This window comes from Triticum urartu, chromosome 3, assembly GCF_003073215.2.
Source record: "Triticum urartu cultivar G1812 chromosome 3, Tu2.1, whole genome shotgun sequence".
Lineage (NCBI taxonomy): Eukaryota > Viridiplantae > Streptophyta > Magnoliopsida > Poales > Poaceae > Triticum > Triticum urartu.
In genome coordinates, this window is record NC_053024.1 from 636478787 (window position 1) to 636492488 (window position 13702).

The following is a 13702-nucleotide window of genomic DNA, read 5'->3' on the forward strand; positions in this document are numbered from 1 at the left end:
AACTCATATGTTTCAGTTAGGTTTCTCACCACTCTAGTACTCCATCTTTTTTTCTACTTTGCATTTTAGTTTTGTCCTAAGTGAAACTTTACTTTTATAAGTTTGAAAGTTTATAAAAATAATATTAAAATTTATAATAACAAATATATATATATATAATGTGAATATATATTCGATGATGAATCTACTGGCATTGATTCCGTATTGTAAATGTTCATAAATTTTTACTATAAACTTGGCCAAACTTTATTACTCCCTCCATTTTTGTATATAAGGCCACTATCAAAATTACAATTTGCATCTATACAAGGTCACTAATATCAATTGAGGTAAAATTGATGAGGTTTGCTTCGTACTAGCAATCGAGGACATTAATACCGCTTGCATGCATGTGGGAGTGAGAAGATTGGTTTTCATGTACCACATTAATCAACCAATGATGAGTGAGAGGGTTGTCTTGTTTCGCGTTGAAGAGAAAAATACACATTAATTAACACGTCAAGCGAGAAGAAAAGACTAGCTTGCAACATTGGCTTAAGTAGGCATTAATTTCTATTTTGGTACCTGTAATATGAGTTTGTGGCCTTGTATACAAAAATAAAGGGAGTATATTGTAAAGTAGTACTACTCCATTCCATAATGTAAGATATTTTTTAACACTACACTAGTGTCAAAAGACGTCTTACATTATGGGATGGGGAAGCATAAATTAGGACAAAAAGCAAATATGCAGAGTAAATAAAATCTAGGGGGTATGTTAAATAATCCAGGGAAGCTATTGAGGTGTAAGCCTTTATAACACTGTAAAGAACTTATCTAACATTTTTAAGAAGTTGATTTCCACTACTAGCAATTCTCTTAGCATGTATACTGTCCACGTCATCAACCTACCACGTCAGCAGTTCCTCATCCTCATCCATGCACCCACTCATGAGACATGCATCCTTCCACCCTAGATGCAAGAAAATAATTAGGAAAAAAAATGTCTATCACTAGACTTCTATCCAGCCACGTCCGTATTTAGAGGGCTGGAAAATTAGAGAATTAATGCAGCATGCACACTATTGCCAGGAATAAATCTAGCCTTGATTGAAGACGAGATTTGCCTGCTCCCCGCGTGTGTGCCCATTCGTGCTTCCGCATACGTGGCTTGATTTGATTGAAATCAAATAAGACCCGGCCCCACTCCTTAAAATCAGGGAAGGGATTATTAGATTAGAAAAGAAAAAAAAGGAAAAGGACAGCCGTAGGATGAAGTGGGAGCACGGATGAGAGCATAGGGAGGGAGCAGGCAAGCTCGATCCGGAGCGATGAGGGGCACAACACAAATAACAATGCATGCCCGGGAAAGAAGGATCTGACTGTGCTATTCATGTGCATGTGGATCATGCTAGGGAGAGGAATCGAGAGAAAGAAGGCACATACTCCCTCCATTTCTTTTTAGCCTTGCATATAAGATTTGGTCAAAATCAAACTTTATCAACTTTGGCTAAGTTTATAGAAAAAAATATTAAGATTCACAATAAGAAATCAATATTGTCAGATGCATCATGAAATTAATTTTCATACCATATAGCTTTAGTGTTGTAGATGTTGATATTTTTCTCAACAAAGTTGGTCAAACTTTATAAAGTTTGACTTTGACCAAATCTTATATGCAGACTAAAAAAAAATGAAAAGAGTACAATAACTGCACGAGTTTTAAGGGATTAGGCTGTGTGTGCGCTATTTTTTTCCATAACTGAAGGAATATTATTGGCCATCTCCTGAACCGCCGTCTTATTACCCTATTAATCTTATCTAATCAACGAACCCCCGAAGGTTCATTCATCTCCCTGGACGAATAAAGCTCCAACTATTCCCTCATGAAAAGGAAACAACACCAATCGGTTCTTCCCATGTTTCGTCTATCTCTACCTCTTTCTCTTCGTATTGCACCACGGCCGGCCAAGCTTTCACAAGTCGATCGTCACCATCAGAGACCCAAGCACTACTGCCGGATCAGAGCCTCGTGATCCTTCCCTTTATCTTCACCTCTCCTGAAGCCCGGTGATCCCTGTCATCGTGTGAGCTATGATGGTCCAAGACTACGCCCAGGCGTCCACCTGACGAGCTATATTGTGCCTAACTGCAATCCCGCATCTCTCCGTCTCCCCCCTCTCACACATGTTAGTTTAGTATTTTGTACTATTATTGCTCTCGGTAGATTATTTTGTAGAATCACAAGTTCACAACATATATCATATAATTTTCAGGTAATTTGTTCATTTTCAGGTATTCCATTCTGAATTTTATGGTTCGTTCTGTTCTATTACTCGAGTGATACAATTGTGTGATTGACATTTTTGTTCTTCCCAAATTGTAGGGTTCTACTGTTGTCACAACAATCACCTGCATATACAAATGAAAGGAAATATGAAGTACTATTATTAACATACTTGCATTCTCTCTGAAATTTAGTTTAACTGTATGGTGCCTATAGCCCTACTACTGTACTACATGCTTACTAACAAATATTATCTTGAATCGTTATGAGAAAATTTTCATCCCAATATATGTTAGTTCTCTTAATGTTGGCAACGCATTCTTTTGGTTATGCAAATATGGAGATACTCTATAATATATTAATTTGTCGGACTTTTTATACCATTCAAATGTTCAAATAGACATATGTTTATATTTCCTTTCATAAGTTTCCCTATTTCTCACTTTATAAATCCTCCTATACAGTACTAAAAATTCCTGCAGCAATACGCGGGGTAAAATCTAGTCAACGTAATTATTTGGTTTAACCGTTTAAGCATGCAACAGGCGTGTATGTCAGTTGGTAATATAGCAGCACCTGGCTTAAAAAAACAACTTGTCTGGGTGGTGTAGTTGCTTATCACGTTAGTCTCACACACTAAAGGTGCCCAGTTCGAACCTGGGCTTAGACAACCTTTTTTTAACGTTTTTTAAAAAGCATATAGGAGTAGCTCGTTAATTTGGTTCGAGATTAATCCACTTAATCACATTTAATCTCCTAAATGCATGATTCATCTAAAAAAGAAGCCAACAAAATTATATTAATGGCATATGCAAGAATTAAAGAATTGACTTGCTCAAATTATTCATGTTATATACTCCTTTCGTCTAAAGCATATACTCTTGTAGAAAATCAATAATCATACTTAATCACATTTAATCTCCTAAATGCATGATTCATCTAAAAAAGAAGCCAACAAAATTATATTAATGGCATATGCAAGAATTAAAGAATTGACTTGCTCAAATTATTCATGTTATATACTCCTTTCGTCTAAAGCATATACTCTTGTAGAAAATCAATAATCATACTTAATCACATTTAATCTCCTAAATGCATGATTCATCTAAAAAAGAAGCCAACAAAATTATATTAATGGCATATGCAAGAATTAAAGAATTGACTTGCTCAAATTATTCATGTTATATACTCCTTTCGTCTAAAGCATATACTCTTGTAGAAAATCAATAATCATACTTGTATGTACAGTACTTGACCACTAGTTAATTAGTAACGACGTTAAAAAAGATGTGAATGGCACCATTATATTTTTCATTAACAATTGTATCACAGCATATATTTTGTCATGGTTTACTTGCATACATCTTTTATCGATTGCCAATATCACTAACTAGAAAAAAAATATGTTAACAATTTGTTCTTTCATACGTGTCGCGCCGACTCACGGCGTGCGGAGCGGCTGGTCGAGCCGCTGGCCTTCATCTTCTTCTTCATCGCCGTGCGGGCCGGTGGGTCATCATCCTCGGCAGAGTCGAGGTCGATCTACCAGGTACGACGGCCCGACTCTGGCGCCCTCACTAGCATTGTGCACCGCTTCTTCCTCCTCCGCCTTAGGCTCCCCGTCGATGACCGCCGGTGGCGCGATAGCCGTCTCCCAGTACATTGCGGCACGACGGTCATCAGGAGCCCAGTAGGTATTGTACTTGCACCACTTCTTCCTCTGTTTAGCATCGTCGGAGACGGACTGATTCATGGCCCGGCGAATGATGTCAACTGCCATCACGCCCTTCGTTGGGTCAGGAACCAACGTCTTCAGCTCTTCTGCAGTGGCCTTCATGAGCACTGCATTAGCTTCCTTCTGCATCTCAGGCATGGAGCCGAAGTTCGAGCACACCTCCATGGTGTTCTCGAACTGGGTCCGGTCACCAGCCGTCCACCCGAGGAAGAAGGCCCTCCAACCAATACCCCAAGGGAAGGGGTTGGCGTTGGAGCTGGAGCTAGAGCTCATGGCGATGGGGAGGAGGAAGGTTGTCAGTGAGAGAAGAGAGGGGGCGGGTAAGTAGTCGTGGGCAGGGTGAGTAAATATAGGAGGGATTGAGAGGAGGAGAAGAGTGACAGTCATGCCGTTTTAACTACATGCTCTTCAATTAGCCATGAACTCTGTGTTGTGCTTGACTCCATGAATTGTGTGCATATCGAGGAGAGCAATGAGATTGGCACGGAGGTGCTCCCGACCGTTGACAACAAGGACAAGCAGCCCCTTCACCCAATGTCCGACGAGATTGTGCTGCCGCCCCCCGCCGAGGAAGACCCATTACCTACTATTACATGGAATAGTCAGAATCTGCCAGTATCAAACCCTGAGCAGAATACAATCAGCATCAACCATACATACAGTGAACCGCCTAGTAATTAAGGGTGAGAAGCATTAGTATTTGCAAGGGACACAAATATTCCATCTCTTAAAACTGAAAAAGGAAAAGAAAGATGGAGCGAATACATCCGTTTATTATTTTGAGCTACAAGGAACTCAGAACAACCTTGGACCAAACACATCATAAGTTTAAGTCACAACATCAAATGTTACAGAGTAGTCTTTGCTATTGCACAGTTGTCTAGAGCTATCTAAGCCCCCGGACAAAATCCATTTTGTGCATGTGGTGCGGTAGCCTTGCACAATTTTATGAATGTATATTGAAATCCTATACGACAATAAACTCAATCACACATGTGAATATGAATCTAGGCAAGCTACTACGGTGATATGCTACGATACTGGCTAGATTTTTCCCGATGCCTGTAATTCCAAGAAATAAAATGACAGCCTACACATCCATACATCTATCTTTGTACACACCACCTAACACACGTTTCTTCTCTATCATTTTCAAGTGAATATTCAACAACATACATAGTAGTGTGGTTATATATATAGTGCTTCGATACAGTATGTGCCTGGAAATGTCAGGCCAAATTTAATGATGGTATAAGGTCTGGTGGTTGATGTCTGAATCAATTATCCAGGATTTCTCACAGTACAATTATTTAAAGTAGAATGAATGTTAGGGAGATGGTTCATTAGCCTTTTTCTGTTCCATTTGAGGCCAACACCACTAATACAACCAACTTATGGTCTCAAAAATTCAACATGAAGGATGTACAAACAACTAGGTCAGCCACAATATCACGAGATAGATGAAGTGCCATATAGCCCGTATGTTCCAAAATAAGTGATGCTTTAGACTTTCCCGTTTTTCTGCAATTGAACTGAACACAAAATCAGCAGGGATATACCTAATTTTGAATCAGGCCGCACAAGCAAATTAAATCGCCAAGCAAGGCATACCTGGATTCCTGGAGCAGGAGATTAATTAAAGACACCTCATGCTTCATAGGTGGATGGAAACCGACCAAAATTCTTTGTTGGTGGAGACAATGAACCTCTAGCTGCAATATCATCTTCAGATCTGTTCTGAAAGAGATGATCAGACTATATCTGTTCTAGAGAGAAACAAAGTATCAAGCTGAAGAGACCTACACAATTACCGGCCAAGTTGGTTTGTAAACTTATCATTTCTTTTCTGTAGCGACGAACTACTTTTGCTGTTTATATGCTGAAAATAAAAATATATTTGAATTCTGCCATCGACATTTAGTATGATTTGCATGTTTTTTAGTTCCTGAAACCTATCGATATCTCGGAGTTTTCTGGACAGACATGTAAAAATAAAGATAAACTGGTTCGACAAGATTGCCACGAAGTAATTTTTATTGATGCAAATCATAATATACATCCAGAAACTCGAAACAGACATAGTATCCATTGCGTACAGCTAAGCCAGCCAGCTAGTTCCTACATCCAGAACGCTACAGGAGAAAACCCGGTGATATGCTTGGACAACACATAGGAGTTGGTGGTGCGATTGATGGTTTGCAACTCTCCATTATGAGAGTACTTGAGGCCAAACTTGGTCATAAGGAGCATGCAACCATCACAATCACCTAAGGCGTCCTCATACTCGACTTCCTCGCGTACCACACACTCCACAAGGCAAAATCTGGCATTGCCCATGCATGTTAGAGTGGCATATGAGGCCGCTCGTTTCCTCTCCGGGACCTTGTGGAACAACTTCCCCTTGACAATCTTCCACTCCGGCTGCATGGTACTTGCGCGGCTGCGGGGGGCGACTTGGCAGGCGCAGATGTAGCCATCCTCGTGAAGGCCAACCCATCCGTCCAGCGTCTTGTCATAGTAGCCCTGGCCTTGGAAAGGCAAGGCCCATTCACCATGAAACCTCCACTCGCAGTAGCCGGTGTCGAAAGAGAAGGTCCGGCGCTTGAGATTGTACTTGTTGACCCCAGACATGAAGATGGTGCGTCCATCAGGGTGCACGGCGTAGGAGGTGATCCATTCATCCTCCTCGAACGGGGGTGGTGAGGGCACACTTGTCCATGACCAGCTCATGGTATGAGGATTTGGAGATTCCCAAGACATCACCTCAAAGGAGTGCTGCTGATTCCTATGGTGAAAACTCAGCGCATACAGCATATCCGCAGTGGCCACGGAGGTGTGGAAGTCACCTACCAGTGGACCGGGGAGTGGAGGGCCGACGGCGAGTCCTGTTCTTTTCGTATCATAGAAAAGTGTGGGAGCCTGGCCACAGCGTGGGTTGGTGACGATGACGATGTTGCTGCCCAGGACCGCAAAGCGCATTGGAAAACCAGGCGCCGGCGACACCAACCGGAGGACCGGTGGCTAGCCAAGGTCCGCGTCATCGTCGTCGGCCTCAATCTTGTGAATGCTGAACCCATCTTTCCAGTCATCCAGTACCAGATAGAGGTGCTTCTGATCAGAACGTCGTGACCTTTTGCGGGCGCAGTTTGCGTGTTTCTCCTCTCCCTGGAGCCGCTTAGACATCCTGGTTTTTTTTCGATCTGCTGCTCCCTCTGTCTGCAAGCAGTATATATAGAGCCCTAAAGACTGGATCTTTTGTTGTGCTTGGGGCTTGAGCCCCAATTGTAGTCGAATTCGGAGGCAAGATTGCGTACCTGACCCGGATTCCGTGTCGGACGCGGTCGAATCAGATCTACCTGACCTTGAATAGGAGCCGGACGCGGCCGAATCAGATCCAGATGGTCGCCGGGCGCCGCCACCACCACCGCAGGTACCTCCCTTCCTCCCTCTGCCGGTCGGTTCATACCGTCGCCTCACTTGGTCGGGCGAGATCGAGCCACGGCGAGCTCGGGTACGGTTAGGCGGGGAGGATCCGGCCATGACTGGCCACGGCGAGGTCGGGGACGGCTAATATGTTACCGCGGTTTTGCGTGAGGCGTTGGGGACGATTGTGGCGGCCGTCAGGCACGGCGGATGAGAGACAGAGAAGAGAATCTAGGGTATGTTATAAGTTTATTTACAAACCAATTTCTTGGCGGGCCCGTCGGATTTGGAGACTGTTTGCTTCGATCCCGGCCCGCCGGTAAGGAAGCCTCTCTTAGGCCATCTTGGGCTCAGTTTGTCACTGCATGCTGGTCCACTTTGACGGGTGCGTCATGCTCGCTGCGTTTCTCTCGCTGTTCGGTCCTTGCAAAATTTTATTGTTATGGATGTACTCCCTCTGTTCTTTTATATGAGGTGTATTTGTTTTTTCAAAAGTCAAACAAGTGCATGTTCGACCGAGTTTTGAGAAAATATATTAACATCCACAATATGAAATTTATATCATTTTAGCCATCATAAAAAGTAGTTTTATTATTTATCTATTAGGTATTGCAGATATTTCTATTCTATTCTACAATCTCGGTCAAACTTTCAAATGGTTGACTCGCACGAAAGTTAATACACCTTATATTCTAAAACGGAGGGTGTAGTACTTGCTAGAGTTTGAATTACTGGGCACTACATCCGTTCCTAAATATAAGACCTTTTGGATGATTTAGCAGTTTGACTTTAACTGCCGAAACGTCTTATATCTAGGACATCGATAAGCAACGAACGCCAGATTTCTAGCCTCCTTGGACCGAACGTTTCGTTCGACTGGGGGGCGACCGTCCTCACAGTGCCCTACATGCCTTTTTACTGTGAATTAAATAAAACTAGAAATAAAGCACAATGTTTGCAGTCAAAAAAAAATGAAGCACGGTATTTTTATTATGACTAATAAGAGTACATTTGCCATGATCGAAAATGAAAATTCTGCCATGGTCTAAAAGTACGAATTTTTTAGGGTCCAAAAAATTAACTTTGTCATTGGTCAACAAAGTAAAATTTGAACAATAACTTTACCATGCTTCAAAAAATGAATATACCATGGTGCAAACAAATAAAGTAGAATTGCCATAGTGATTCTCACATGGGAAATTTCTTCCCATGGCAAAAAGTATATCCGGAAAATTGCCAAGGCAAAAATTACCGTGTAAAAAGCTAGAATAAACAGTGCAAAAAAATATGAGCTAAAATTTTTCCATGGCATCTGGACATTAAAATTTGCCATGGTATTTTAAGTAAAATTGCCATGCTTGTATAAAGAAATTTGCCGTGCATGTAAGGATAACACAAATCATTACCAGAAAATGTAAAATGGTTGATGTATATTAAAAATATATGAAATAAATTTTCCGTGGACACAGTTTAGAAAAATTGACATGGTCCATGCACTAAAATATGCCATGACGCATAAGATAAATTTGCCATCGTCCCATAGAAAATAGACAATTGTACCATGTTCAGGACGATAAAAAGTTGACATGGCCAATTACTGTATTTGCCATGATCCGTTAAATTAAATCTTCCATAGCAAATTTTCGACATGTATGTTAAACGCAAATGTGCCATGGCAAGAAAATGTAAATTTGCCATCTCAATAATAGTTAAATTTTGCCATGGCGATTCAGGTAAATTTGCCATGTCAATAAAGGTAAATCTGCCATGGTAAAATAGAAAATTAAAATTTGCCATGCCAATAAACTAAAAAAAATGCCATCGATGGCAAATGTACATATCATGAAAAAATGCATTTTTTGGAGTACTAGTCACAAAGCAAGTTTATGAAATTTGTTCACTGCATGGCAAGTTTCATATCTGGTCACATGGCAAATTCATAAAAGAAACATTTTGTTTTCCCAAAAAAGCGTGACAAAAGTGTATAAATCTTTGAAAAGTCCACATGGCAAGACTATGAAAATTTTTAGACCTATCACATGGGCAAATTTATGTACTCCTGGACATGCAAAATTTATGCACATTTGGAGGCACAGAGGCAGTGGCGCATCGACCTCCTCGGCAGGCCCAGCGATCCGTCCACCATGGATCCCGACAAACGCCATCATGCAGCACCGGCCACTACCAAATCCGCAGGCCAGGCCACCAATGCCATGGTCCGGCAACGCCAGGATCTTGTCGAGATCGAGCCCAAGGGACGTGGTCATGCCTACGTTCTCCGGGAGAGCCCAGTCTCCTAGTGCCATGCGTAGGCGGGGAGAGAGATGGGAGGGAGGTCAGGGAGGAGATGAGAAGGAGGATGAGGAGGAATTAGAGGCAAGTGGAGGGCGGGGCAGCTCACCGGCGGCTTGCCTCGTGGCCAGCTACCGAAGGAGGCGGCTGGAGATGGCAGAGGAGTGGGCGTGTGCTACTTGTGAGTTGCTTTGGGATTTCCCCCAAAAAGGAAAGGAGATGTAGAGTAGAGATAAGTATTTCCCTCGGTGAGAACCAAGATTTATCGAACCAATAGGAAAATCACACAAAGCCTCATGAACAACACCTGCACACACGAAAATAAATACTTGCACCCAACACGGGCAAGAGGGTTGTCAATCTCCTTGAACTCGTTACTTGCAAGGATTAAATCTTGTAGTGGTAGATACACAAATTGCAAAATAAAAAAAAAGTAATAAATTGCAGTAAGGTATTTTTGGATTTTATAATATGATTAAAGTGGACCCGAAGGCCATAGTTTTCACTAGAGGCTTCTCTCTCGAACACATAGGATACAATGGCTAAACAAATTACTGTTGGGCAATTGATAGAAAAGCGCATAGTTATGACGTATTCCTACCAATGATCATGTATATACGCATCATGTACGAGACAAGAAGACCGACTCCTGCCTGCATCTACTACTATTACTCCACCAATCAACCGTTATCCATCATGCATCTATGGTATTAAGTTCATGACAAACAGTGATGCCTTAAGCAAGATGACATGATGTAGACAAAGTAAACCCAATCAATATGAATAAACCCCGCCGTTTTATACTTAGTAGCAACAATGCAATATACGTGTCTCGCTACCCTTTCTCGAAGGAAATATGCCCTGGAGGCAATAATAAAGTTGCTATTTTATATTTCCTTATTCATGATAAATGTTTATTATTCATGCTAGAATTGTATTGATCGGAAACCTTAATACTCCCTCCGTCCGAAAATACTTGTCATCAAAATGAACAAAAAGGGATGTATCTAGACGTATTTTAGTTTTAGATACATCCCTTTTTATCCATTTTGATGACAAGTATTTTCGGACGAAGGGAGTACATGTGTCAGTACATAGACAAACACTATGTCCCTAGTGAGCCTCTACTTGACTAGCTCGTTGATCAAAGATGGTTAAGGTTCGCTAACCATGGAAATGAGTTGTCATTTGATAATGGGATCACATCATTAGGAGAATGATGTGATGGACATGAACCATTCGTTAGCTTAGCATAATGATTGTTCAGTTTTATTGCTATTGCTTTCTTCATGTCAAATACATATTCCTTCGACTATGAGATTATCCAACTCCCGGATACCGGAGGAATTCCTTGTGTGCTATCAAACGTTACAACGTATCTGGGTGATTATAAAGATACTCTACAGGTATCTCCGAAGGTGTTTGTTGAGTTGGCATAGATCGAAATTAGGATTTGTCACTCCGAGTGTCGGAGAGGTATCTCTGGGCCCTCTCAGTAATGAAGGAAATATGCCCTAGAGGCAATAATAAAGTTGTTATTTATATTTCCTTATATCATGATAAATGTTTATTATTCATGCTAGAATTGTATTAACCGGAAACTTAGTACATGTGTGAATACATGGACAAACAGAGTGTCACTAGTATGCCTCTACTTGACTAACTCGTTAATCAAAGATGGTTAAGTTTCCTAGCCATAGACATGAGTTGTCATTTGATGAACGGGATCACATCATTAGAGAACGATGTGATTGACTTAACCCATCTGTTAGCTTAACACTATGATCGTTTAGTTTATTGCTATTGCTTTCTCCGTAACTTATACATGTTCCTATGACTATGAGATTACGCAACTCCCGAATACCGAGGAACACTTAGTGTGCTATCAAACGTCACAACGTAACTGGGTGATTATAAAGATGCTCTACAGGTGTCTCCGACGGTGTTTGTTGAGTTGGCATAGATCGAGATTGGGATTTGTCACTCCGATTGTCGTAGAGGTATCTCTGGGCCCTCTCGGTAATGCACATCACTATAAGCCTTGCAAGCAATGTGACTAATGAGTTAGTTACGGGATGTTGCATTACGGAACGAGTAAAGAGACTTGTCGGTAATGAGATTGAACTAGGTATGATGATACCGACGATCGAATCTCGGGCAAGTAACATACCAATGACAAAGGTGTGACGCCCCAAGACTGGAGCTTCAGATGCCTTCCAGGGTTTCCGAGATTCGTTGTGTGATTTGTTTTTGCTTGTTGCATTCATCATTGCATCATGTGCATTGCATCATGTCATCATGTCTTTAATCTTTCCAACTCAACTAAATAAACCGTATGGATCTTCGATCCATTTAAACTGAAGGAACTCACATGGTGGTTTCTCTTTATAACATACCCTCCCGATATTTAGGGAGATATTATAAAATATTCCATTGTTTTGGAATCACCCATGAACCCACTTGCATATTAAATCCCTTGCCTTTTTTTCTTCTACAAGTTTCGACTCTCTAGCATTGCCAATAATTCTTTTACCATTTTTCGGAACTCTACCAAAATTCTCAACATTTTTGGATACTCCTAAAACCCCGTCCTAGTTCAAACCCATTTGAATTAAATTCAAATGAGTTTGAATTCTTATCGTTCGATCTGGCCTTTCTAATTTTCTCGGACCGAGCATATTTTTGTGAGTCCAAGAAAATTAACCACATGCCCAAATTCTTCCTCTAACCTTCTCTTCTCTCTTTTCCTTTCTCTTATTTCTTTGTTATTGTAAAGAGAAGGAAATAGGAGGGAGGGAGAGAGAGAGCCCAGACATGCCATTTGGGCCTCCTGCGGCCCATTTGGTCCAAGGTTTCCCGCAGCTCCAGCAGGCCTCTGGCCACTTCCCTCTCCCTGGGCCGGCCTCCAAGGCCCAGTCTCTCCCCTGATCTAACCTAGGCCCAGCCGCTACCTAATCCATCTCCCTCGATCCCTTCCCTCGTCTCCCTCCTCATGCCGCCAGGAGAAGCCACGCCCGAACCCCATCCCATCGATCCCTCCTCCCTCTCGATCCCACCACAACGCTGTTGGGGAACGTAGCATAAATTCAAAATTTTCCTACGTGTCACCAAGATCTATCTATGGAGTCATCTAGCAACGAGGGAGGAGTGGATCTACATACCCTTGTAGATCGCGCGCGGAAGCATTCAAGAGAACGGGGTTGATGGACTCGTACTCGTCGTGATCCAAATCACCGATGATCCTAGCGCCGAACGGACGGCACCTCCGCGTTCAACACACGTACGGAGCAGCGACGTCTCCTCCTTCTTGATCCAGCAAGGGGGAAGGAGAGGTTGAGGAAGATGGCTCCAACAGCAGCACGACGGCGTGGTGGTGATGGAGCTGCAGTACTCCGGCAGGGCTTCGCTAAGCTCTATGGAGGAGGAGGAGGTGTTGGAGAGGGAGAGGGAGGCACCAAGGCGCGTGGTGAGAGGGCCTCCTTCCCTCACTATATATAGGGAGGCCAAGGGGGGGGCGCCGGCCCTAGGAGATCCAATCTCCTAGGGGGCCGGCGGCCAAGGGAGGAGTCCCTCCCCCCCAAGGCACCTAGGGGTGCCTTCCTGAAGGAAATATGCCCTAGAGGCAATAATAAAGTTATTATTTATTTCCTTATAATCATGATAAATGTTTATTATTCATGCTAGAATTGTATTAACCGGAAACATAATACATGTGTGAATACATAGACAAACAAAGTGTCACTAGTATGCCTCTACTTGACTAGCTCGTTAATCAAAGATGGTTATGTTTCCTAACCATGAACAATGAGTTGTTATTTGATTAACGAGGTCACATCATTAGTTGAATGATCTGATTGACATGACCCATTCCATTAGCTTAGCACACGATCGTTTAGTATGTTGCTATTGCTTTCTTCATGACTTATACATGTTCCTATGACTATGAGATTATGCAACTCCCGTTTGCCGGAGGAACACTTTGGGTG

General features: G+C 42.1%; 1 protein-coding gene and 1 non-coding gene across 4 annotated transcripts; one reads left to right on the forward strand and one right to left on the reverse strand.

Moving 5' to 3' along the window:
* Positions 1-2862: 2862 nt before the first annotated feature.
* On the forward strand, positions 2863-2936 carry TRNAV-CAC. The gene has a single exon. It is a non-coding gene; the product is annotated as a tRNA-Val (tRNA).
* A 674-nt stretch (positions 2937-3610) lies between these two features.
* On the reverse strand, positions 3611-7893 carry LOC125545535. Of its 3 annotated transcripts, none has more exons than XM_048709524.1 (3): positions 7316-7893; positions 5613-5733; positions 3611-5522 (listed from the first exon to the last, which is right to left on the reverse strand). In XM_048709524.1, exon 3 carries the CDS (start codon positions 4386-4388, stop codon positions 3783-3785), a length of 606 nt encoding a protein of 201 aa, XP_048565481.1. In that variant the 5' UTR covers positions 4389-5522; positions 5613-5733; positions 7316-7893; the 3' UTR covers positions 3611-3782. The 3 variants fall into 3 exon arrangements, with proteins under 3 accessions (XP_048565481.1, XP_048565480.1, XP_048565479.1); XM_048709523.1 differs by having other exon boundaries at positions 3611-5533; XM_048709522.1 differs by lacking the exons at positions 3611-5522; positions 5613-5733 and adding an exon at positions 6018-7217 and having other exon boundaries at positions 7316-7744.
* Positions 7894-13702: the final 5809 nt, after the last annotated feature.